Genomic DNA, 27,026 nt, shown 5'->3' with positions numbered 1-27,026 from the left:
TCGATGAATTATTATGATTTACTCTATAAAGATATTGGGTGAGTCAATTATCTTTTGCCACAATTCACGTGGTCGAATTGATTTATTTAAACACCGGTATCATAGTTTTATAATAGTATTAGAATAAAAAAAGTTTTTAAAATGATAAATATCTTAGGCTACTGTTTACACTTTTTAAAAACTAAGAGATTCCATTTTTAACGATTTTGATAATTGTGGATGTTTGATTTTTGCCCTCAGAGTTTTTGCATTTTTGTTTATGCCATTTATTATTTTGCATAAAAATCAAAATGACACCTTTATTTTTCATTAATGTAACAAGGTTACCTAAGTTTTTTAAAATATGGAAATAACATTTCTTTCCATTTTTCATTTTGAGACTATTGTTTTTATTGGACGAACCATAAAAATATATAAAAAATAAAAAAATTATATGAAAATTATTACTAGATGTCTAGAAATTGATGGATATGAGTATGAACTTTAAGAAATATTTTCTCAATACAAAGTACCTCACATTTAAAATAAAATCAGTTTCGAATTTACCGTACAAGAAAGATCACACAAGTTGTCACTAAATAGTAAACCTTCATCAATCAGCCTTTGCCTGGGTATTACCTTTTGAAAACTGTAAACAAACTTTCTGCCATGTAGATGACTAGTCGGATGTACATCTATTCTCTAACCTTGTCCTAAAGTTGTTTTGTAATGAGGTAATGGAAGAAAATATGATTATTTTACTTTACAGCTTAGTGACATAGGGAGTACTACTTGTAATGTTCAAACATCAATCTATCCATTATCCGTAATCGTCGGTTAGCAATCATCCAATAGTAAAATCAGTGCTTGAGCAACAAACAAACTTTCCATATAAATGGAGCCCAAGAGATAGCTATTGCCCATAGTTGGAAAAACTAGTAGTCATTAGTTGTACTTTTCTTCTCGGTTACAAATTATTTCAAAAGTTTGATGTTAGTCTTTCCATAGCCTCCTTCTCGTTGCATAATTTATTCATGAATATATACCAACTTCTTGATCAAAAGGGAGGTTACTACCAAAAATCTGCACCCCTAAAATAATGGTGAAGCATCCAACTAATCCCATAGTGAATCTTTCCTAGTTTGAATGTTCAATACTATTCAGAATAGTGAAGTGTTGTTTTGTTCATGTAAGTCTGGAATGTTATAGTCTTCTTTATTTTTGGATAAGTAAATAGTCATCCATGAGATCGATGAATATTTGATGGACTAAATAAAAGACCAACAAAATTTATAGAGCTTATCAATTACCTAACTTGAAATGAAAATAATAGATACCCAAAACAAACTTTTGAAACTATTCTTATTGTTACTCAGCGTTATTATAATAATTTTAGCTAAAATTACTACACAAAGTAAAATTACCTTATCTCGTTAAAATTGCTCCATATGAATTATTATATCGGTTCAACTTGAGTAATTTTTTTTAATTGAATTAAATTTACTTTAATTTTATTATAATAATTTTATTTAAAAATATTATGATATATAATAATTTAAATTAAAATTGATACAATATTATTAATTTAGTCAAAATCACTATATTAAATTATTTTATATTGAGACCGTTCGCTTAAGATAAAATTAATATAACTAAAATAATAATATTTTTAATTAAAAAATAATATTAAATATTATTGTAATGTTTAAAAAAATGGCACACTTTGTAAAGCTATTTAATGTTTACACTTTTTTGTTAATTTTGTGGAAGCCAATGCTTAATCGTATTAAGGGGAACACCAACGAACACGTCATACGCTAGAACGTACCCGCCGGTTGATTCGGCCGTAACAAGACACGTCATGCTGAATGGGTTCCGTTGGAAATATAAGCGTAATTAAAAAAGCGGATAAATAACTCGATAGAACGAAGAAGCTGCTGCCACATATCCAGTCTCCTCTTTAGCTTGGGGATTGGTCTCGCCTTCTCGGTGGTTGTCGTCATCTTAACGAGAAGAGGAATCCGTCCGGCATCTCCTTCAAGCATCTTCCCTTTGTTTAAATTCTCCACCCAATCGATTCGCTTCCCAGGTTCGATCTCTTTTCTCTTCTCGCCGAGAGAAAAAAAAAGAGTTTTTTTTTCCACACGTTTTTCTGTTGCGATGGAGATGGCGGATTCAGTCGAGCTTCTTTCCTCCATCGGCGCATTCGAGGTGTTTCCGGCGACTAAGCGGCGAGGGATATGGGATCCGAGGGTATGCGACAGTTTGCCTCACGCTTTCTTTCAAAATTAAGCTCTTGTTACTTGTTAGGGTTTGTCAGCGTGCTTTCGAAGGATTATCTGTCAAACTTTTCTGTGATTCAATTTTTCCTTCGAAGTTGTGCGTATTCTAGGGTTTGACAGTTTGGCAGTTGTTTGAGATTTGTGAGATCTGGGGCCTTCTTGAGCGAATTCTAGAGTTTACTCTTGCCAGATGGCTGGAAATGTTCGAATACCTGCGCTTTGTTGCTTTCTTGGAATATGCTCTACTGTAGCTGGAGCGAGAGTCTTATAGGTATATTTAGTGACAATCAAAAGCAAGCACGTTTAGATTTGGTCTGAAGTATTATAGATGGTGGGAAGACAACTTATCCTTAGGAAGGAAGCACCACTGAACCTTAGAGAGGTGGCAGCAAGAACTACTCTTCGAGAGGTTCGGCAAAAGGGGCATGCGTATGTGGATCTGAGACATGCGGGAAAACGCGCAATTTTCTTCTGCACTCTCTGTCTCACCCCTTGTTACAGCGACACTGTGCTGTTTGATCATCTACAAGGAAATCTTCATGCCCGTAGGCTTGCAGCTGCCAAAGTTACTCTTTTTGGTTCCACTCCATGGCCTTTCAATGATGGTGTTCTTTTCTTTGATTGTTCTCTCCAGTCTAGCTTGCTGCCGTTGGGTTCTGATAGTCAGAATGATATGTCTTTAGTTGTTTATAACAGTTCTGGAACGGATGATGAAGTAACATCGCAATCAAAAGGCAATTTTCACAAAAACCACCATGCTTTGAATCTCTTTGAGAGTCGCCATCATAGTGAAGACCATGTCAGTGCCCTTAAATGCAATGACTCCCTGAATCCTAAGCTTAGTTTGGCTGTAAGTAGGCGTAAAACATCTTCGAGATCGACCTCTGCAGTCCAAAACATGATTTTGAATTGCAATTGGACTGAGAATACTTTGGCTATTCCTGCAGTCGTACTTAAGGAGCAGCTTTCTGACTTAGTAGTGCGACATTTAGGGGTTGGCCAGATTGCTTGCAGAATTCAGGAGAACAAGGAAGCTTGCAGTAAGATAACAAAAATATGGTGTGCTTGGCTTGGTGAAGGAGGATCTGATATACGCAATGAATTGGATGTATCCACTAACTGTGACTTTGCGATAGTTAGTTTCCCTTATGCATATGGCTTAGGTATAAAGCGTTCTTTGGATGCAGAAGAACCTCCAATGTCACCTGCTTCTTTCTTTGAAATTGATGAGGCCGCGCGCTCTAAGAAAAGGAAAACAAAATCATTCTCAGATCCAGAGGATTACTCTGAAAATCTGAATGCGTCTTGTGGGTTACCCGAGGGCAGTAATAGTTACACAACTGTGGCAGATGATCCACAACATCTCGAAAGGAGAGTTATATCTAGCAAGGTTGCCAGCAGGCACGAGTTGCGGAAGCAAAAACGTTTGGCTGCAGAAAGAACCTGTGACATTTGTGGGCAACCGATGCTCCCTGGGAAGGATGTCGCTACCCTTCTAAATTGCCATACTGGTAATTTAGCATGCAGCAGTAGGAACACTAATGGAGTGAGTAATTTATATCCGACATTTGATATTTCTTTTCCCCTTTGTTCTTGGAACCTGGGATTTTGTTAACTGACATCCTTTGTGCCACACAGGCATTTCACCCATTTCACGTATCCTGTCTCATACACTGGATCCTTCTGTGCGAGGTAGAGATGTTGGCTAATCCAAAGAAGAAGAAGAAGAACATCAGAAGACCTTCAAAGGGACGCAAAGGTAAAGCAACCCTCCAAAATAAAATTTCTTCTATCTTTTGCACAGAGTGCCAGGGTACTGGTGTGGCCATCCAAGGAGAAGAGCTTGAAAAACCAACAATTCCCTTGTCTGAGGTTTGCAATCAGTTGAACTGCTTCTTGTATAATTTCTGTTTGTTACCTTCCCTTCTTGTGATGGTTTGCTGTTCTTTTTATAATCTCTCCAGATGTTCCTATATAAACTGAAAGCAATCGAAGCTAACAAGGCATGGATGAAGCATCCTGAAATTCTTCAGAAATGCTCCACTGGACTTCATTTCCCATCTGAGCGTGTCAGCAATTGTGAGGTTAGTAGTTCATTTACTGGTATATGCCCATTGAAAACCAACACGCTTCATCTTAATATTATGTACATTTTTTTAAAAAAATCTTGAATAGGAAAACGTGAAGCCTCTAAAGCTGCTGCATTTCTTTCGGGTTGATGGGTAGGAGAAAGCTCAATATACACCAGACTCGGTGAATCAATTCACTTGTAAATATCGTTAAATCCTTTGTACTAGTTTCCTGTAATTCGGTTACGCCGGTAGAAATTAGGTAGTAACAATCGTCTGTAACAATAATTCTTCACATTGCTGTTAAGAACTCGAGCTGCATTTCTTGCGGCGTGCACTGTGTAAATGTTTCCGTATTGCTGTTCTGATTGAATGCTAGTACTTTTACTGCAATTTTCTGATCGCATATTGTGTACTCGATCGAACCGATCTTTAGGATGTGATTTTTTTCTGCCTTAATTCCAAGTGTATCACCTCTTCTTATGATTCGTTATCATTGAGGTTGTGCCCTGGGGCTATGGAATTGTTAATAAAGAGATTACAAAACCAACGTATGCGTTGTTCTGATCATAGTTTCATATTACCATTTGATAATAATGCTCTCGCAGATGAGCAATTAATTAGTCAATATTGATAAAGAAATAAGAAAAACTCCTGCTTAATTATGTAATTACTCAATTAAGAGAACTGCGCCTTGGCGACGAAGGACTGTCCGGGGGCCCAGGTAGCGGGGACGACCCCGGCGAACTCGAGCGTGCGGCCGTCACCGAGCAGGAGTCGGAAGGAGAGGGTCTGTCTCCGGTAGTCAGCGGCGGTCTGCCAGTTGGCGCCCCAGTTCCTCTGCATTGGGCTCCATGTGGTCGTCGTCGTCATCGAGCCCTTGATCCATGCCGCTCTGACGTCGCCGCTGCCGCCGACGTTGGAGAAGAGCACCAGATTGAAGTTGCCCTGCCCCCGTAGCGTGAACCGCACTCCTCCTGACCTCTTGCAACCCACCCTGCCATGCATCGCAAATATTGTTTTCTTCAACAATTAAGCACGGAATTGTTTTCTGCATGTACCTTCTATAGAGGATGGGGACGATGCCCTCATTTCCAAGTCGGGCGATGCGCGCGAAGGACGGCAGAGACATGTCGAAGTGTCGGCGCGGCGGGTTGCACCACCCGTCGCCGCCGCCGTTGTTGGGCGGGCAGAAGTTGGTGGCGGTGACAGTGACGGTGGCTCCGTGTAAGCACCACAGCGGATCGGCGGCGGCATGGCACGTGATCTCGTAGCACGCGCCGCAGGCCTGCCCCATCTGGAAAAGGGCCCCGCTCAGGGCCGCCGTGTTCAGTCCAAAGCCGGCACGCAATGTGTCGTCGTACCCACAAGCTCCGACTTAATTAATTCAGTTAATTAGAAGACCATTAAACTAATTAAGAACGTAGCCATGAATAAAAAAGAGAGAGAGAGCTACAAGTTACCAAGCGAAGTAGGATCTTGGTTAGCTCCATAGTAAGTGGCATAGGCATGGATCCACTGACCCGATTCGCCATTAATGCCATCACTGCTCCTCGGCATTGCCATGAAGATGAGTAACGAAATCAGAAGCATGGCTTTAGCTTAACTAATGAATTGAATTTGAAGTCGATATATAGATGATGCTAGTGATCGTATGTCTCTAGCTACTTATAAAGCCCAGAGCAGAAGATGGAGCGAACATGAATTAAGTGCAGCAATGGTTTTGATGTAATTTTCCTGCATCTAATTTGACGTCGGTGATATATTTAATATTTTTGTGGACTTTAATTAGTTTATATATTAATGGGTTTTGAATTAATTATTTAATTAATTATATTGTCGGACGCGGTGGATAGATCGACGCGGTTGTGAGGTGTTCTGGAGGTTGAAATCCACGTGTTTTTGTTATGAATCTAATTAATCGACCAGGGGTGGATTCGGGTTGTGTGAAATAAAAATGAAATCGAGTTTAATTATTTTTTACTATTTTTATTTTTAATGTTTGAACGTGTGAAAATGTAAAGCCATGCGCCAGACTAATTCAGCGTTAAATCGCATTTAAAAGCTGGACGTTCGGCGAACCTATGTCACATTAAAAGAGACGCGATATTTTACCATTACAAAAAAACAAAAAAGGCGCGCTATTTAATATGTCTTAATTTCCATCAATGAACCTCCACCGATATATAATTAAATAAATAAATTTAAACATCTTTAACATTTCCTTAAATTAAACAAACATAAATATATATATATATATATATATATATATATATATATATATTCAATTAATTAATATTCATGAATAATATTCACAAATCATATTTATTAATAAAACTCGTATCAATATTATTAAAAAAAAAATACTGTTTTAAGAATAATTTCTAAAAAAATTTTGTTGTAAAAATTTTTAGAATGAATTTTGCGACGAAAAAAATCTCGTCCCAAAATTCTCGTTGCTAACTTGGCGACGAATTTGGAGACGAAATTAGCGACGAATAATATTTTTATCACCAAATTCATCGCCAAGTTTGTAACAAAAATAATATTCATCGCAAATTGCTGCAAAATTATAGTGACGAATTTGACAACAAATTATAATTTTGTTGCTAAATTTATTGCAAACAACAAAAATAAAATTCATCGTAAAATTGTCATAGACAACTCTAGGACAAAAACAACTCTGGGACGAATAATATTTTCATTATAGAATTTGCAACGAATTTAGCGATAAAAATAATAATATAAAAAAATTGTAATCTACAATAAATTTATTTTAATTTCGTCCCAAATTTACAACAAATTTGGAGATGAAAATAATAAAAAAAAATTGTGTGACTACGACAAATTAAATTTCTTCCCAAATTTTATCCCAGAATCTAGACGAATAGATGGATTTGTCCCATAATCGAGACGAATTTTGGGACAAAATTTAATTTGTCACAAAATATTTACGATAATTTGGCAAAAATTATCCCTAAATCGTAAAAATTTCATCCCTAAATTTGTCGCCAAATTCATCCCTAAATCACAAAAAATTCAGCAGAACCAATTTGTTTATGTAATTTCCAATCCAATACATATAAACTTATGTACAACAAAATTAAATACCACATCCTGATTAACATTATCACATCCTATTTAACATATATACACATCTATTAATATTTGAAATCAATTTTACAATAATACAATTCTAAAGTTCTCAACAAGTTATACAAGAACTTTCTTCTTCAATACTCTAAGAACTTATATAAGTCCAATATTCCAAAAAGTAATACAGGTCCTACCCCTCCTAAAGTTATATAATTTTTTTCAAAATAAACAATACATTCATCAACTCATCTTCTTTTTCCACAAACTATCTTCCCCATCAAATCATCTTTTCCTGCATAAAAACAAACAAACAAACCAGATCAATAAAGGACACTTCAAATGCTGCCTCATCTAGTATATTTTTTGTGGATATAGAACTAATAATTCCATTGTCAATTGCTAAATTAGATCTAATGTATCCTTTTGCCTTAAAGTACAAAAAAAAATTGTATTTGATTAAAGAAAAAAACATTTTGGAGATCTATGATGCACTCCAATAAGGAAGTGGCATGTTTTTTTTGAAGCAACTACGTAAGTTAATGAAAACAAATAATAGGACCATTTTCAAGTATTCATAAAGGACACTTGAATGCTGCCTCATCTAGTATATAGGAAGGGGTGGTAATGATGCTCATATGCTCAAAAGGATGCTTAGAGGTAGAATCCTTTACCTTTTAGATAATTTCCAAGACTCCATTAAACACACTTCAATTCTGCCTCTTCATGTGTTCAGGAAGGGTGATAATATTGCTTGTATGCTCAAAATGCTGCTTAGATGTAGAGCATACTCAAATATCTATTCAGCTTGTAGTTCTCGCAACACAACTTGTGTTTTATTAATTTCACTATTAGGTTTCACATCTGTGTTTTAGTGTGGTGATGGTTATATATTAGGGATTAAGATTCAAGATAGCCATGCAATTTACAGTACTATTATTATCTTGGTGGGTCGTCCATGTATATGATATTGAGTTCAATATCATTAATTATTCTCATACAAATTTATGGTTATTGACATTGAATATCAAATCACCAAAATGTTGATAATAGTAGACTTGTTTCAATTCTGAAGGCCTTAATAATTCGTGTCTTCTTATGTATGCATATTGAAAATCCTTTCTTAAATTTTGTAACTAAAAAAAGCTGACACAGGTATCAAGGGGTTTGTCTGTTGGATGCAATAGATTCATTGCAGACACCATTGAGGGGCGTGTCAAAGTCTCTTATTCTTCCTATATGTGATGTTGTCAAGACCTCTATGGGGCAGGTTGCAACTTGTGGAAAATTGGAGACTGGGATTATCTGTCATGGTTCAAAGGTAAAATTGGACACTGCTTACCATTGATTGCAAAATCTACTTTAGTCTACTTAACCTACATAGAAACTAATAGATGTTGCCATTGATTGCCATTAACTTTACCATTGATTGCATTAACTATCAGAATGCCTAATTGATGTTGCCATGCACACACATATTATTAGTTTAAATCCTATAACCCTTTTTCTACTAAAGTTGTTTAACACCAAATATGTCTCTAGTAAGTAGAAAGTTTATTGAATTCAAATTTAATAAGTTGGAAAAATCTAACAAGCATCTTAGTAACGAACGTAGATATACCTAAAACAGGTGACGAAAAAAGAGTATCTCCAAACACACTAAGCTCACAGGAAAATGAGACCTGCACAAAAAAAATTACGAACTCAACAATCTAATATAAGGGTAACAATAATTTATAACTATTCGTAATCCAATTGAAATATATAACAAACATCATTAACATAAAGAAAACTATATTAAATATGAACCAATTTGAAATTAACGGTAATCAATCTATTCTAAATTGAATGAAATGCTTTGCAGATTCGAGGTCCATCATGTGCGTGTAAGTTTTTAGATTATTTATCAGAGATAAAATAAGATGCAAGAATCAACAATGTTATGGTTTTGGATGGCAACTTTAATGGCCGGCGTGCTTCTGGCAACTCTGTTTGCCAATGCATTACTAATCCTTGCACAGATAATTGTTCTTAAGATGAAAGTAGGAATAATCCTATTTGCCAATGCACTACTAACCTAGCACTAACAACCCTCCTCACGACGCTCACCAGCAGCCCTCCTCACGACGCTCAGCTTGACACAAATAAATTCAACTGCAAACTAAAACTCATTCAATGTCACAACTACAAAAAGCACAGGGCACATCTCAACACTAAACACAAATGAAAAAAACAAGGGAGAACGTAAATAGATCCTAGAAGCACTACGAACTTAAGCACATGCGTTGGATCAAGCGAGTGATCCACTACCAGGGGCCGGACGCGGCCACGCCCGCACACCAGGGCCCGTATGCGGCCACCAGGGGCCGAACGTGGCCACGCCCGGCCACCAGGGGCGGACGCGGCCAGCAGGAGCTGGTCGAGGGCACCCACGACCGACCGCCGTTGAGGAGGAGAAAAGAGAGAGGAGAGGGGGAGCTTACGCTTCGTCGCCTTTGCCGCCGTCTCCTTCGCCGACTTTGTCAGGGAGGGAAGATCGAAGAGAAGAAGAACGCACGATCGAGGAGGCTTCGAGGGGAGAGTGAATTAGGGATCGGGTAGTGGGGTTATTAGGAAGTCCCAAAATTTGGGGCGAAAAGAGAGTTCATCCCAAAGTTTGAGACGAAAACTGCATTCGTCCCAAAGTTTGGGACAAAAACTGCATTCCGGTCCCAAAGGAAAAAATAAAAAATAAATTAATATATTAAAATAAATTTATAAAATTCAGAATGATATTAAACAAGTTTCTATATATTAGTGTTTTTCTTTTGATCATAGAAATATTTTTTATCGATAATTTTAAACTTAATATATTGAGTGTAGTGATTTTTTTAATCTGAATCTAACTTAATTCTGGTTAAAAAATCACCATACTCAAAATATTATGTTTGAATGAGAGAAACTCAAAATATAGGTCATTTTCATGATAAAGAGAACAATACGAACCCATAGAAATTTGTTTCATGAAATTTCGATATCTCTAAGTCCATATTTAGACCTTTTTTTTTTCAATCTCGGACGAATCCTAGATTTGTCCCAAATTCTGGGACGAATCCTGAATTCATCCCAGATTTGGGATGAATCCTGGATTTGTCTTAGATTTTAGGACTAAATCTGGGACGAATCCAGAATTTGTCCTAAATTTTGCGACGACCGGCGACGGCCGGCGACGACAGCGACCACCTCAAGCTCCGACAGAGATGTAGCGCTCGCCGGTAAAAGTCGTAGGATATTTTTGTCATTTTATAATAATACGAATTACATTCCTTATAAAAATAATGGACACCAAACAAAAAAATGTAATCATCTTTGTAATCAAATATCACATACATTTCATTACCAAACATAGTAATGTAATCAAGATTACATTATATTACATTACAAATTTGATTACATTACAAGCTCAATTACATTACGCCCAACCAAACGTAGCCTAAGTGATTATTGTTCATGCAATCTAGAGATACATTATGGCTACGTTTGGTTGGGCGTAATGTAATTGAGCTTGTATTGTAATCAAATTTGTAATGAAATGTATGTAGTCTTTGATTACAAAGGTGATTACATTCTTTTGTTTGGTGTCTATTATTTTTATAAGGAATGTAATTCGTATTATTATAAAATGACAAAAATATCCACTTCTACCGGCGGGTGCTACATCTTTGTCGGAGCTTGCGGTGGCCGCTGCCGTCGGTCGCTGGCCATCGCTGGGCGTCACCGGCCGCCGATTTTGAGATGAATCTAGGTTTCGTCCCAAATTTAAAAATAATGTCTAAATATGAATTTAGAGATATCAGAATTTCATGAAACAAATTTCTATGAGTTTGTATTATTCTCCTGATCATGAAAATGACTCATCCATGATTTTGAGCCAATAAATTGAGTGTGGTAATTTTTTATTTGTGTAAGACCTAATTTTATGTTAAAAAATTATCATTCTCAATTGATTGGGTTAAAATTATGGATGGGGTCATTTTTGTGATCAGCAGAACAATACGAACTAATAGAAACTTATTTTATGAAATTCTGATATCTTTAACTCTATATTTAAGGTTTCGGATATACATTATGAGTTGAGCAAAACTCTAAATGATTGTTCGTGAAACTAGAGATACATTATGAGTTTAACAAAAATTGGAATGCCTAAATATGGAGGTAGAGATATCAGAATTTTATAAAATAAGTTCCTATAAGTTTGTATTGTTCTCCTGATCATAAAAATGACTTTGTCCAAAATTTTGACATAATATATTGAGTGCGGTACTTATTTATTTCTATATAATCTAATTTGTGTTAAAAAAAATTACCATACTCAATTTATTGGGTCAAAATTATGGATAAGGTTATTCTCATTATCAGGAGAATAATATGAATCTATAGAAACTTGTTTCATGAAATTCTGATATATTTAGGTCCGTATTTAGGTCTTCTAATGATTTTAATCTGCGAAGATTCGTCCCAGATAAAAAAAAAAAATAGAATGCCTAAATATAGAGCTTATCATATTTAGACCTTATAATTTTTAAATTTTTTTTATAATCTGGGATGAATGCAGGATTCGTGAATTTGTCATAGAATCTAGAACGAATCTTGTATTCATCGTAGAATTTGGGATGAATCCTGTATTCGTCCCAAAATTTAGGACAAATTTAGTGACGAAGATATGTTTTGTTGGAATTTGCAATAAAAATATTTTATTGTAGATTTCGTTACTAATTTGGGTATATATTTGTTTTTATTGCCAAAGTTGTTAGGATTTGGGGATGAAAAATATTTGTCCCAAATTTTCATCCCTAAATCATTGTTTTTTAGTAGCATGTTAAATAAATAATAAAATAAAATAAACAAATAAATTTAAATTATTAAGCTCAATAAAGAATCAAACAATCAAATAAGTTTGAATTGAGAGCTCGATATCATATAAATGAATCAAGCCCAAGTCAATCTTAAATTAAGAGCTTGATAACCTCTAAACAAACCAACTTTAAGCTAAGCTTCAAATAAATTTAGGCTTATAAAAAATAAATAAAGTCAAGTTTAAATAATAATTTCAAAAGCTTAATTTATCTTAAGTTCGACTTGGCTCGATTACCATATTAAATAAATTTAAACACACCCTAAAACTTAGCTCGGCTAGGTTCATTTACAAACCTAGAAATACTTGAAAAAACATGCCCATTCTAAATTTAAATGGGAATCTCGTTCCACTATCTTTCTCCTATATTTTTCAGCGTAATCACAAAACGATTTTATTTTTTAAAAATTAATTTTATTATTTTCAGAATTCTTTATATTCATAATTAGTTAATCAGACATGGAATAGGAAAATCCATATTTTTCTGCTCAATTATCAAACATCATTTATTTTTTCAACGTGACAGAAAAGTAACCTATGTGAAACTGTCATGTAATCAGAGAATCAAACATAAGACCTGATTCTATTTCAGTTTTTTTTTAATTCATCAATCAATTTTAATTTAAATGATGTTTTCTCATTCTTGATTTATATTCATATCCTCAAATATCAATTTAATACATCATATTAATAGTATTTTTTTTTTATCATAGAAGAGTTTTTAATTATTTTTTAAAAAAATATTTAATTTATCGACACAATGTAATAATCCATTAAAGTTGCTGTTCACGCTACAGCAATCAAGTAAAAAAATTGATTTGCATTTAAAAAATTATTATAATATGATGTATCAAATTGATGTTTAAGTATAAATATAATTAGTAGAATAAAATGAACATATAAGACTTAATTCTGTATCATTCTAAATTTTTTAGGTTCATTAGTCATTTTCAGCTAAAATCATTTAATGGATCTAAAAATTCAGAATGACATGAAACTATGTTTTTCTTTTGATTATATTTATATCTTCAAATATTATTTTCATAAGTCACATTAAGAACATCAATATTGAATATGAATACGTCCAAAGAATTTGATTTGTATTAAAAAAAAATTAATACTTTCAATGACATATCGAATTAATGTTTAAGGGTATAAATATAATCAGAATAATTAGATGAACATATAAGTTATTCTTCCCCATTCATAGCTCTCTAGGTCGATTTTGGTTGAAATTAATTTTTAGATTTAGAGAGCTCGGAATGATATAGAATTAGGTCATATGTGTTAATCTATTATATTTATATCCCAAATATCAATTTGATTTACTATATTATATTAAAATCATCCATAATAAGATTAAATATTTCTCCCAAATATTTGTATCCTCACATCCATATCATCAATTAAATATCTCATTCCTTAAATATCCTAAATTCCACAATTAAATATTACACAAATTAATTATTTATATCTTATTCCTTAAATATCCTAAATTCCATAATTAAATATTACACAAATTAATTATTTATATCTTATTCCTTAAATATCATAAATTTCACAATTAAATATTACACAAACTAATTATTTATGGGTTCACCTACTAAATATCTCACAATCAAATATTTCAAATTCCATCATTAAATATATTTTTAAATTTTTTTAGTTAAAAAAAACAGAGAGAGGAAAATTATTTAGGGAAATATTTGAAATTGAGAATATTTGGAAAAATATCTTAATCAAATATCCTTACAGCAGATGCTTTAAGAATAGGGGATGAATTTTTAATTATAAATTTTTTTAAAATATTTTTTAACATATTTTTAATAGATTAAAATTAACATTCCGAATAATTACTAAATGTAGTAATAGACTCAGAGATGTAAAATAAAATTAGATAATTTTAAAATTAAGTTGGATATTTTGTAAGTTTCCGTCTAATTTGCCGATAAATTGATCTTTACTTAAAAAGAAAAAGTGGGGAGGAGGAAACCGCGTCGAGCCAGCCTGGATCGGTGGATCCCCTCGTGGATGCTTCGAATCAAAGTATTTTTTTTCTTTCTATTAATATTTTATATATTGGCACAATTTTTTTTCCCAATCTCCTCCTCCTTCGCCCTCTTCTCTCCAACCTCCTCCCCCCTCGCAGCTGCCTCCAATGCCTCTTTCCGCCCTCGTCGCGGCGGTTCTTCTCCTCCTCGCCGCCTCCGGCCGGGCATTGGCGGCTTCCCAAGAGCTTCCCCTCTTCCGCGAGGCCCCTGCCTTCCGCAACGGTCCCGGCTGCGCCGCCGCCCCCACCATCCACATCGCCATGACTCTCGACGCCGCCTACCTACGGGGCTCCCTCGCCGGTGTTCTCTCCGTCCTCCGCCACGCCTCTTGTCCCGAATCCATCGCCTTCCATTTCCTCGCTACCCGGCCGCGACGTTTCCGCCCCGCCGTCGCGACCTCCTTTCCCTCCCTCGCCTTCAACGTCTACCGCTTCGATCCGGACCTCGTCCGCGGCCGCATCTCTTCCTCCGTCCGCCGCGCCCTCGACCAGCCGCTCAATTACGCGCGCATCTACCTCGCCGACATCCTCCCCAGCTCTGTCCGCCGCGTAATCTACTTCGACTCCGACCTCGTGGTGGTCGACGACGTCGCCCGCCTCTGGGCCACCGACCTCTCACCTGACCACATCCTCGCCGCCCCAGAGTACTGCCACGCCAACTTCACCTCCTACTTCACCGACCGATTCTGGTCCGACCCGGTCTTCCCCGGCCCTCTCGCTGGTCGCCGCCGCCCGCCCTGCTACTTCAACACCGGAGTCATGGTCATGGACCTCGACCGCTGGCGCGCCGGCGGGTACACCCGGAAGCTGGAGTCCTGGATGGATATCCAGAAACGCGAGGCGCGGATCTACGAGCTGGGCTCGCTGCCCCCTTTCCTACTCGTCTTCGCCGGCGAGGTCAAGGGGGTGGACCACCGGTGGAACCAGCACGGCCTCGGCGGCGACAACGTGAAGGGCCTATGCCGCGATCTTCATCCGGGGCCAGTAAGCCTCCTCCATTGGAGCGGTAAGGGAAAACCCTGGCTACGCCTCGACGCCGGCAGCCCCTGCCCCCTCGACGCGCTCTGGGCGCCCTACGATCTCCTCCGCCGCGACGACCGCGACGACCTCTTTGCCGACGTCTGACCTCTACCGCTCTTCTCTCCCTACCACCGTGCTCCGTCAGCCGGCGTCGCTGACCAGTGCGATCGGATCGGCTTACCGCTGGCGCACCGGGGCGAGCGGGCGGTTGGGTTCGACTTCGATCGAACAATTGGCACGTGACGAGTCAAAGAGTTGAACGCGTAACAGCTGGCGCCGGGTCCGTGAGCGATTAAAATGACACTGGCAACCGGCGTTAAGCGGTGATCGGTGGCTTACCTTTTCGCTTTAATTTAATTTAATTTAATTTAATTTTTACGAGTTCATCCAGTTGCATAGATAAAGTTTTCACAAATTTTGGCGGGGACTCTGAAATAATGAAGAAAGCTGACAGACAGAGATGATAGAAATTATTTTGTATTATTATTGTTTTTTTATTTTTTTTGTTATGGTGTTCCAGTTCGTTGTGGTGGAAGCCAGTGAGATGGCTGCTTTTTTATATGAAAAAAAGGCAATTTCCCCCCATTTTTAAATGGCTGTGACTTGAGAAAGGAGGGAATACTACTTGTATCTGCTGGCATCTTGTGAAGGTGGCAAGGAATCCATTGACAGTGAACTTACAAAATTGCCTCCATGAATGGATTGTTCTTTTCTGGCTCAAAATTTGTGTTGAAGTTGTTTATTGCAACTTTCTTGCACCTATAATAGTTAAAGTTCTAAATCAATTTTATTTTATAATTTTTAATATACCGTGGAATACAAAATTATATTCTCTCCACAGCTAAAAAATGTCTTTACAAACTTCATACTTCATTATTAATTATATATTGACTTCACTCACATGATTAATTTTGAGAGAAATAAATTTGAATTTTCTAGTGTTCTTATACTACAAATCTCAAATCTTGCTACAAATCTCAAATCTTATGTCCACATTGATTCTAGTTTTTTCGTCTTCAGCTTTTTAGTCTCATAAATCTCTCAAGAAACCTTATACAGGATTCTCTTATTTTAGAACAGATGATGAAGTTGATACAAGCATGCAAGTCTCTATTACTATTCTAAAGACCATTTTCTCTATTGACTTTGGGATAGATTAACGGAATAGCCTCTTGCGACGTGTGTGAAATCATGTGGACTTTCTTTCCATTGGAATTTGTAACAACCAAAGCAACCTCTGCAAGTAAACTTAACGCAGGATTCTTCAGTTTCATTTATTCAAATGATTCTGTCTCATTCAATTTAGTCAAGAAAGATTGCTATGCTATTTATTGGGGGGAATTGCGTGAGTAACTCAGTTTTCCATCTTCTTTCACTTATTAAATTTAATCTAGTTTTTTTTCCCTAATGACTTGAGAAAATTTGATTCTCCTTTTCTGTAATTGCACCACATCATTCATTTTCCGTCAGACAAATTATAGCTTAACATCTTTGACATCATCTTTGATATCTCAATAGTATCTAAAAAACAAGGTGTTACCTAATTTCTTGTTAGCTGACAACCCGTGCAGAACTTGACTGTTAGCTAGCGGAGATTGTTAGATATGGATGTATAAAAGAAGAGCTGCAGGCCTTGTTATTTCCATCAAAGGCAAGCTCGTTTAGTAACTGGCCTTCAGAGCTGTTCTAAGTCTTCTTTTTCATCAGCCATGGAAGGAAGCATCGGCAGCCCAATAGAGAGCAGGTATTTTCCAACCTCGCATGGTTTATTATTTTTAAGGTCCGTCTCTTATAGTCCAAATGTAACGATGTTTAGTTGCAGGATCGCAGTGGTTTCTGGAGGCAACAAGGGCATTGGACTGGAGATATGCAGGCAATTAGCGTCCAGCGGAGTCAGGGTGATACTGACAGCCCGAGATGTGGCACTGGGAATGGAAGCTCTGGAGAAACTGAAAGAATCTGGACTATCGAATGTAATCTTTCACCACTTGGATGTGACTGATGCCTCCAGCATCGATTCGTTGGCCGACTTCATAAAGATTCAGTTTGGAAAACTCGACATCCTTGTAACCAATCAAACTTCTTTTCGACATTGTTTATGGTGGTCAGAAAGCTATATACGCTGCAAAATAATGGTCTAATCTACAGGTAAATAATGCTGCAGTTGGAGGATTAACTGTAGACTTCAGTGCTCTAAAAGAATCGAGACCCACGGATCATGAGGTATATATGTTGATTTGTATGCTGGTTAATTAGAATTAACGTGATTCTTTTGCTCTGTTTTCGACAGAATGAACGAGACACAGGTGAGATACCTGAGTGGCTTCAGCCACATGTCGTGCAGACTTACGAAATGGCAGAACAGTGTCTGAGGACCAATTACAATGGCATTAAAGCTGTCACAGCAGCATTGATTCCGCTTCTCCAATCATCTGATGAAGGAAGGATCATCAACGTGTCATCCACCCTGGGGCAGCTTAGGGTACTGTTTTGCTCTACTTTAGCTTCGATTAATCACAGGTAAATCGTTCTTAGCTTCGGTTTGCAGGTTATTCCAAATGAAGAGCTTCAGAGGGAGCTGTCGGATGTGGATTCCCTGACAGAGGAGAGGCTGGATGAGGTGATGCAGCTGTTTCTGAAGCATTTCAAGGATGGCGAGTTGAGGAACCATGGTTGGCCAACCATGGCGGCGGCGTACAAAGTCTCTAAAGTGCTCAACAATGCCTACACTAGGGTTCTTGCCAAGAACCTCCCGAGCTTATGCGTTAACTGTGTGAATCCTGGCTTTATCAAGACGGACTTGAATTATAACAGCGGGATCTTGGGTGTTGAGGAAGGTGCCAGAGGACCGGTGCTGTTGGCACTGGGATGCCATGGAAAAGCCACTGGTCTTTTCTTTGATCAGGATAAGCTCTCAGACTTTTGACCTGTGGATGGAGCTTGTAATTGATATATATGGCAAAGCATCAGTTGTTATCAAATTGATCGAAAATGGAGTATTATTTAAATATTTGTTAAAATAATTAGAGTTTTTTTTTTTTACTTTTTTTAATGATTAACTTAATTCACCATGAAAAAGATGTAAGACCTTATTTAATTCATTTTTTTTAATTTATCACTTTGGAAAATAAAAATTAACTATAAATATCTATCATATTATTTAAAGCTCTAATCTGTCACATGGAATAAGAGCTAAAGGGTATGTCCGTAATTCCAGTGGCCTCCTTGACCTAACAAGTAAACGACGAGAAATCCCGCAGGCACTCCTCTATTTCCTTCGTCCTTCGTGCTTCGTGACGCGTGAGAGAGGGTCCAGTCCCCGTTCGCGCAGTTGAATCGAGGAATTCTATGCCTTGTTTGCTTATTCGGATCTTCCCCTGATCGCTAAACTCTAGATTTGGTCGCAGATTCTCAGTTTTTACGTGTATTTTTTGATCTCTCGTTTTTTTTTGGGAGAGATCTTCTCAAAATTGTTCTTTGATTCGTCGGACGCCGCGTGGGAGAATCGCTTAGGGAAGTGTGAGATGAACCCTCGAGGCAGGTTTCCTCCCCCCGGCATGGGTAGCGTCCGAGGGAGTAGCGGGGGCGCAAACCCTGGTTCCTATCCGAGGAATCCTCAGCAGCAACAGCAGTATGTGCAGCGGAGCCAAGTTAATAGTCAACCAAACCCGCAGTTCCAGCATCAACATCAGCAGAATCAGCAATGGTCGATGAGGAACCATATGGAGGTTGATTCTAGCGCAGGGGAATTAGCGAAACGCGTTCAGTCTGAGGTCATTGGTTCCAGGTAAATCTAACAGTGAGCATCACTGAGTTAAATTCTGGCTTTGGGTCCCTTTCCTTTATCCTTGCCAGTGTTGATATTTGCAATTACGTGGAGAACCAGATAATTATCCATTGATGGCTGTAATACTCTTGTTGTTTTCGTGCAGAGTGGTAGAAACTGTAGTCCATTTTCTTTCTTTTGGAAGTGAAATCAGCATGAGGGTGTGGCGGATTTGATTTCAAAATTCAAGCAAAATTCTGGCTTAGGCTTGTGTATTAAATGGTCCAAATTAATTGACATATTTCCTGCTAAATCTCACCCCTTTTTTTTTTTAACCTACTCAGATATAATAAATAGTCACACGTAATTTTGTTAACAGAACCACCTACTGTTCACAACTCTTCTTGCAACTTTCTTAGAGTTATGATAAGGTTTGGATACTTATTCCGATGAAGCTCTGAATTTTATACTAATAAGGTTACTTGATTTATACTAGATTTTGAGAAAAATCCAACTTTTGGAAAGTCAAGTGTAGAAAGATTTCTGATTATAGTGAAGCAAGAGATTTCTCTATCCTCCTCCTTAGAAATTCATAAGAGTACAGGTAGCATTGCATCAATTCAGTTGTTTGATGTAACTAAGTATACATTTTAAATAATTGGGACTGAAGCATTATGCTGTAATTCAATGTTCTTTGATGTAATAACCTCTTTGAAAATCTTAGGCATCATGTTTTGAACCACCGTACTTGATGCTACAGGAATGTATTATCATCTTATATCACTTTTGCACTCCTAAACTTAAGTTCTCTTTGCTCTCTCTTTACCACTTGTAATGTCAACTCTAATTAATTAAACTTGTCTAACTATATAATTTATTAATCAAACATGTCCATACCGTCCTAACATATCTTCTATGATTTCATCATCTTTTGGAGCTACGCTTAGTTGCTCCTAGATAAAAGTGTATCTGACTTTTCCCTTTTCTATTTAGCCGCACATCTATTGTAGCAACCATACCTCTGCCACAATAGTGTCATGTAGTTGGTGCACATTATTTGGACGAGTAGATCTTGTCACTTATTTAATTAATTAGAAGGGAAGTCAATTTATGTTATAACAATTGTAAGGATGTAAGCACACTTATTTTTCCATCTTTCTAGTTAACTTTTATGTTGATAATTTCAGTTCCCAAGATTGGAAAGCACAATTAAAGATTCCACCTCCTGACACACGCTACCAGACAGAGGTAAAATTGCTTTTCATCTATCTGTATGATTTCAAAAATGTATATTAACTTTTTACCTTGATCATCTCTCAAGTCAATTGATATGTCTGTTAACGTAATCCAACCAACTACTAGTATGATTAACTAAGGCCAAACAGGTATACACTGTAGAGCTTTGTATTAGAAAATGCTAAACTCCTACAGGTGGTGCATATTCATGTATAGTACTGTCTATATTTGGACTCTGCCTTCTTTTTCAGTTCAAAATGTAGTTAATACATGTATCCCTTACACCATGCTTCATATTGCCACCTATGACTTTTATCAGAACTTTTTTTTAGTTTCAGGTCTTGTTCTTTTTTTTTTTTCTTTCTATTTGGATAAAGAAGCTCATTTCATTAAGATTGCTAGATCAGTGTAAAAGTTTCTTTTGCTAGTGAATTAGACAATGAATTTTAGATAATTTGGTGGTTATCTTTTGGCTGACAAGTCATATTTGTATAAGATTATGTCTATGTTAAATATAATTGTGACAATACACTTGCTAGGATGTAACTGCAACGAAAGGAAATGAGTTTGAAGACTATTTTCTGAAACGAGAACTTCTTATGGGCATATATGAGAAGGGTTTTGAAAGGCCTTCACCTATTCAGGAAGAAAGCATCCCTATTGCACTTACTGGCAGTGACATTCTTGCCAGAGCTAAAAATGGAACTGGAAAGACAGCTGCGTTTTGTATTCCAGCACTTGAAAAAATTGACCAAGAGCACAATGCCATTCAAGGTTTTCACTCATCTTTTCTCTCTCTGCTTCTCTTTTTCACAAAGATGCTATCACTGTGCTTTGATTCTCCTCCGTGTTGGTCCTGGGTGGGCTGGTGGGGGCGCTAGGGGCGAGCGCTTCGCCTTTTGCCACATATAACTGTGCTTGATGTTTTATTTAATCAAGTGTGAACACTAGAAATTTGTTGGTTATTTTTATCCTTGTTCGTCTTCACGTTTTTTGTGTTCTTGAGCATCACTTATCTGAAGTGAGCCTGAATTCTTTATGTGCTGATTTGCTAAGGTGATATGCAAATTATCATCATTTCTGCTAGGCTGTAAATATAATGTTATGATCATTTTTCTCTTACTGTTTTTTTTTAAACTCAGACATCTTATATGCATTTTATACTATACCTGATCTGCAACGATACCATAACTCAAGATGGTAATGTGCATTGGAGACCCATGCTCATTTCTTGAGCTACATTGTTTGTATGTATGAAAATGACCTTCATTCTCAATACAATATTAGCTTTGTGTTCTGAGTTCTGTTTTTTTGGTGTCCATTAATGGATAATTATTTTGTATACAGTTGTGATATTGGTTCCAACAAGAGAATTAGCTCTTCAAACATCTCAAGTTTGTAAAGAACTTGGAAAACATCTGAAGATTCAGGTTATGGTAACTACTGGAGGAACTAGCTTGAAGGATGACATTATGCGTTTATATCAACCTGTCCACTTGCTTGTTGGAACTCCTGGCCGAATACTTGATCTTGCAAAAAAGGGAATCTGTGTTTTGAAGGACTGTTCAATGCTCATCATGGATGAGGTAATATTTTGATGCTTGATCTTACTGCACGAAATTAATTGACTATGTTTGCTTCAGTTTGGAGCATGTTAATTACGTTATTCTTTGGTTTCTATATCTATAACTGGTATTCTATTGTTTGTTAATCATATATCTTGAATATGCTTCTCATGATAGTCATTTTTGAGTCTGTCCTATTTGTCCTATATTCTGATGAAAGGACAATTTTTTATTATTTCACAGGCTGATAAACTTCTCTCTCCAGAGTTTCAACCATCAATACAGCAACTTATTCAGTTTCTTCCTGCTAATAGACAAATTTTAATGTTTTCGGCAACGTTTCCTGTTACTGTTAAGGATTTTAAAGACAGATACCTACCAAAACCATATATAATCAATCTAATGGATGAGCTCACACTGAAGGGAATAACACAATACTATGCTTTTGTAGAAGAAAGACAGAAGGTCCACTGCCTGAATACTCTTTTTTCAAAGGTTATCCTCAGTTTGGCTTTTTTGTAGTTTGAAATTCTCTATATGTCTGAAAATGACTGATTTACCTGTTTCGACAGCTTCAAATCAATCAATCTATTATATTCTGCAATTCTGTTAATCGGGTGGAACTCTTAGCAAAGAAAATCACTGAGTTGGGTTATTCTTGCTTCTACATTCATGCTAAAATGTTGCAAGATCATAGGAACCGTGTCTTCCATGACTTTCGCAATGGTGCCTGCAGGAACCTTGTTTGCACAGGTACCTTGTTTGCAATAGTCTTTTTTAGTTTTTATATGAATTGATCATTCATATTGTTATTATTATGGCTGCAACTATGTCTATCTTCTTGCAACTCGTGCACAACCAATGAGGCTTCAGTCCTATTACTTTGTGCATAGGTATTAGTTGAATAATGTCCCATGAAGATATGGTTACAAACATAATGTCTTTGGGTTATTACTTTGAGCATTGGTATTAATTGAATTGATGAAACTTTGGATGTTGTCAAGATCTAAGTATTTTTTTTTAATATAATCAATAATTGAATGAGTCAATTCGGGAGGTGAGGTCCTAATGTTTTCACTAAATTTTATTTATTTTTCAGGTGCAAAGCCTATATACGGGCATAACTTGTAAAGTGATTTCAAGTCGTGACTTAACAATTTAGAACTATTTTCTCTCTTGCCACTCCCTCATTTTCTCCTTCCTCTCATCCTCTTTTCTTCTCCTATTCTCTAAACTCCACAATAGATCGTATATTACCTTAAAATATAATGACAGGATAAGTTACATTCTGTGTTTCCTGGTTATTATAAAGATCTTGTGAGGTTATATTACTAGGACAATTGAGGCAGATGAGATGAATTGTTTCTATTTTTTTCATACTGTAATCTTTCTTGTTCCTAATTGTAGTCCCTGAGCTGAATGTGCAGATTAAAATTTGTTACTAAATTGGTTCTAGCTTTAGTTGATTTAGATGAAAATTTTTAGGGGGTGTTTGGTTTGCATGTTTTCCATTTTCATTTTCTGGAAAATGCACATTTTTTGGAAAATAGTGTTTGGTTTGCATTTTCCACATTTGTTTTCTAATAAAAGAGATAACATTTTATGGAAAAGTAAAGAATGTCTAAAAGACATTTTCTATTTTCTGGAAAATGCGCGTTTTCCATAAAATGAAAATGAAAACAGGGATAACCAAACGCCCCCTTAGATTTGAGAATGTCAATTTTTCAATTGCTTATCAGTGTTAATACACGCTTGTTAGTTTTGACAAGTTTGAAAATTTTCTGCATTTTTCTAGTTATAATACATTTGTATGGTAATTATTTCTTGAAATTATATGTACATCTTCACTCTGGCAAGCGCCTAGTGCCTCATTCAGTATAGCACTTTCATGCTATAGGGAAAATGCTTATTATTCTCAAAAGCTACTGAGGTTGTTTATCACATTGTCCCCTTTTGCATAAGATTCAGTGACCATTTTAAATTTTTAATATTGAACAAGTGAAGACTTATGTACCATGCAATTCGATAGACAAGCTTACAATTGGAGAGGAACTAGGAGAAAACTCTTCTTCTAGTTGCCTTCGATTAATATACCATCTTATGTTAACTTCCCTGGTGTAGTGTCTTGTCCTCCTTTGCCTTCATGTTGTCATTCTTGATGAGGAACTTCTGGTCCAATTACCTTGAGAATGGGATGTGAGGCAACTGCAGAGTGGAAGTTTTCTTTGGGTTATTAGATAATCTGCCATTTCTTGACTGAACAATCAGATTGTGCACTGACTAGAACTAATCATTTAGTGGCATGGACTAATTGCTTAGAAATGATGTGTTTGTTATCTACTCTTAGTATACTTCTTGTGACATTATTGGCTGTTTTTGCAGATCTCTTTACCAGAGGAATTGACATTCAAGCTGTTAATGTTGTCATCAATTTTGATTTTCCTAAGAACTCTGAAACATATCTTCACAGGGTATGATCTTGATACTTGTTTGTTTATGTTAATTGGAAATTTTTAGACACATGAACTTCTCAATTGCATTTCTTTAGTTAACATAGAAGCAGAAATTTAGAAAAATGAGCTACTATCTAATTTAGAAGTAAGTTCAAATAGAAGCAGAAATTTAGAAAAGTTGGCTACTATTGTGAGGTCCTTTAATGTAACCTTATTTTTTTAAGAAAATGCCATTTTGCTTTGAGACAGAAAAAGTGAGGTTTATGTTGTCTTTCTTCAATTTATCTGCCCTTCCAATTTACTGAACTTGATTCATCATCTAATAAATTTCGCAACCTGACTTCATGCATTAGTGTGCGGCTTTTGTATCACAAATAAGTTCCTCTAGGCTAACAATTGGTTTATTTCAGGTTGGTCGTTCAGGAAGATACGGTCACCTTGGTTTGGCTGTCAATCTTATTACCTATGAAGATCGTTTTAACTTGTATGATTACTTGCCAATCCTCAAAATGTTATTCCATCTTTTTAATTTATTTATTTTCATTGTTTTCCTGTTCCCTGATATTGGAATAAAAATTGCTTTACTGCAGGCATCGGATTGAACAAGAACTTGGAACTGAGATAAAGCAGATTCCTTCTCAGATTGATCAGGCTATATACTGTCGGTGAACAGCAGCAGTTTATGTCTCGCAGTTTGTTGGTGAATAAACTACGTGGCTACTTGTATATTTTGGCACATCAAGTATGAACTCTCACAGCTTCTCTATTTCTCAATTTATCGTAACCTAGACTCTACTTGTGTTGGCATTTGAAAAATGTGTCAAGCTGTCTACAACTATCATTTAATTTTGTGCCATGGTGCCACGGTGGCTTCGATCCTGCTTGCACAGGCAGTGCAGGAACATGACACAAGGGGTCAGTGGGGCCCACTCGAGGGTGCATACGTGGCAATCCCCTTGTGTCTCGTTCCTGCACTGCCTGTGCAGGCAGGATCGAAGCCACCATGGTGCCACTATTACAAACAATGCAAGATAATAAAAAGTCTTTTTTTTGTCTTCAAGTCTTTTTTTTTTGTCTTCTTCAACACTTTTATTCATGCCATGCTTCCATATTATCATCTTATAATTTGTGTTGTCTGTGTCACGTTTCTGCCATTATTTCAGTTTTGGTCTGATATTGTCTGCTTGGATTGCAGATTAGGTGTGATTCGTTTGTTTATTTCATAGATAAGTTAGTGATATTCTATAGACCATGAAAACACGCTAGTTATGAAAGTGGTAGATTCAGATCTAATGCTGATATTTAAGAAAGACTTGAAGTAATTAAAAATAAGTTAGCTTTGGCAAGGAAGGGGAGATATGAAGATTTTAGAGAATGAGGACAAAGTCACCTTGAATTTTTTGCCCTTTGGGATTTGGTTCTCTATCACCATTAGTGATAGTTGTATGGTTCCTTTCTGAGTTCTTAGAATAGTAGACGCTTATAGAATTTTGTAGGGTGTATGTTGTTTGGTTCACACTAAACCAAAATTTTTGGTCTCATTCGGTTTATATGTTTACCAATTCAGTTCACATTGATGGAAGCATACTAATTCAGTTTGCTCTCTAGTTAATTATAAAGCAAACTAAACCAATGCCAGATTTTTTCTAGTTCATTAAAATGTGTTTTGGTTTTATTAGTAGTATTTGTAAAAGTATTTGTAACATAATGGTGTCCTCCATTGTTATCATGGTCATTCCGGCCAAATTTTTATGTTTTAATTGTCAACATGTCTAGTGTGCCTTGCCTAACTTGTTCTTCTATGAATATACATGCAGGATTCATATTTGTCACCTTGTATGTGATGCCCAAGTGGGATTGGAAAGCAAAGTGAACTTTTATGATCATCTAAAATCGTATCATAGGCTATTTTCTAGTACACATTTGGTAACTTCCAATTGTTGTCGCTATTAACTTAGTATGTTGTTATATCACAAGTAGATACCCATAGCATGCATATTCAACAAGACCTTCAACTGTTTGCACTTCTGCTCTTTGTGCTAGTAAGCAGATGATTGTTATATGGCTTCATGCTATTCCGGTGAATGCGACACAGTTCGAGAATGCAAAGCTAGATTGCAGTGTGCATTGTGTTATAAAATATTGCATTTTGAACACTAATGCATACTTGTCCATATGTCGACGTCATAGTCCATGTGGTTGTGCTGCCTTTGCATTGTATCTCTGTACATTGTTTTTCGAATTCTTATAAATTAACTCTTGGAATGCCATATTTATATCGTTTTTAGTTTATCAATAAATGTTTACAATTTAAAACTATGATAAATATATATCAAATCGTTCTTAGTTTATCAATAAATGTTCATAATTTAAAACTATGATAAATATATATCAAATGAGGTAGAGAAAGACTAAATTTTTTTTAATAATAATAAAATAAGATAAAATTTATTTAAGTATAAATGATAATATAGTAGGAGATAGAGTTTAATAATATATAAGTATTTATATAGTTAACTCCATCTAATGAGTAAGTTTGACTGTTATTATTAGAGTCCCTAGGGTATAGTACATTTGGGGATGCATGATTTCGTGGTCCAAAGATCTAGGGGCTGTTGA

General features: G+C 36.3%; 5 protein-coding genes and 1 long non-coding RNA gene across 7 annotated transcripts; 4 read left to right on the top strand and 2 right to left on the bottom strand.

Annotated features, from left to right (window-relative positions):
- The first annotated feature begins 1,911 nt into the window (after positions 1–1,911).
- On the top strand, positions 1,912–4,723 carry LOC122019778. The gene is made up of 4 exons (XM_042577290.1): positions 1,912–3,807; positions 3,900–4,133; positions 4,226–4,345; positions 4,437–4,723. Exons 1-4 carry the CDS (start codon positions 2,590–2,592, stop codon positions 4,485–4,487), a joined length of 1,623 nt encoding a protein of 540 aa, XP_042433224.1. The 5' UTR covers positions 1,912–2,589; the 3' UTR covers positions 4,488–4,723.
- A 135-nt stretch (positions 4,724–4,858) lies between these two features.
- LOC122019779 (expansin-A12-like) lies at positions 4,859–5,949 on the bottom strand. Its single transcript, XM_042577291.1, has 3 exons — positions 5,794–5,949; positions 5,392–5,707; positions 4,859–5,327 (listed from the first exon to the last, which is right to left on the bottom strand). Exons 1-3 carry the CDS (start codon positions 5,921–5,923, stop codon positions 5,009–5,011), a joined length of 765 nt encoding a protein of 254 aa, XP_042433225.1. The 5' UTR covers positions 5,924–5,949; the 3' UTR covers positions 4,859–5,008.
- A 1,484-nt stretch (positions 5,950–7,433) lies between these two features.
- Positions 7,434–10,122, bottom strand: LOC122020634. The gene is made up of 3 exons (XR_006122269.1): positions 9,907–10,122; positions 9,045–9,105; positions 7,434–7,718 (listed from the first exon to the last, which is right to left on the bottom strand). It is a non-coding gene; the product is annotated as an uncharacterized LOC122020634 (long non-coding RNA).
- A 4,277-nt stretch (positions 10,123–14,399) lies between these two features.
- On the top strand, positions 14,400–16,110 carry LOC122020230 (probable galacturonosyltransferase-like 3). The gene has a single exon (XM_042578064.1). The coding sequence runs from the start codon at positions 14,476–14,478 to the stop codon at positions 15,490–15,492; it is 1,017 nt and encodes a 338-aa protein (XP_042433998.1). The 5' UTR covers positions 14,400–14,475; the 3' UTR covers positions 15,493–16,110.
- Positions 16,111–16,341: 231 nt separating this feature from the next.
- Positions 16,342–18,458, top strand: LOC122020231 (salutaridine reductase-like). 2 transcript variants are annotated; one of them, XM_042578065.1, is made up of 5 exons: positions 16,342–17,131; positions 17,204–17,453; positions 17,536–17,610; positions 17,678–17,869; positions 17,936–18,458. In XM_042578065.1, the coding sequence occupies exons 1-5, from the start codon at positions 17,097–17,099 to the stop codon at positions 18,311–18,313; spliced, it is 930 nt and encodes a 309-aa protein (XP_042433999.1). In that variant the 5' UTR covers positions 16,342–17,096; the 3' UTR covers positions 18,314–18,458. The 2 variants fall into 2 exon arrangements, with proteins under 2 accessions (XP_042433999.1, XP_042434000.1); XM_042578066.1 differs by having other exon boundaries at positions 16,350–17,131; positions 17,210–17,453.
- Positions 18,459–18,644: 186 nt separating this feature from the next.
- Positions 18,645–26,474, top strand: LOC122019730 (DEAD-box ATP-dependent RNA helicase 8-like). The gene is made up of 10 exons (XM_042577225.1): positions 18,645–19,174; positions 20,341–20,401; positions 20,929–21,163; positions 21,737–21,975; positions 22,198–22,449; positions 22,527–22,707; positions 24,337–24,425; positions 24,818–24,891; positions 24,998–25,149; positions 26,225–26,474. The coding sequence occupies exons 1-9, from the start codon at positions 18,912–18,914 to the stop codon at positions 25,074–25,076; spliced, it is 1,473 nt and encodes a 490-aa protein (XP_042433159.1). The 5' UTR covers positions 18,645–18,911; the 3' UTR covers positions 25,077–25,149; positions 26,225–26,474.
- Positions 26,475–27,026: the final 552 nt, after the last annotated feature.

Source organism: Zingiber officinale, chromosome 9A, assembly GCF_018446385.1.
Source record: "Zingiber officinale cultivar Zhangliang chromosome 9A, Zo_v1.1, whole genome shotgun sequence".
NCBI lineage: Eukaryota > Viridiplantae > Streptophyta > Magnoliopsida > Zingiberales > Zingiberaceae > Zingiber > Zingiber officinale.
The sequence above is the reverse complement of the archived record's forward strand: the minus strand, read 5'-3'. Positions and strand labels throughout refer to the sequence as shown.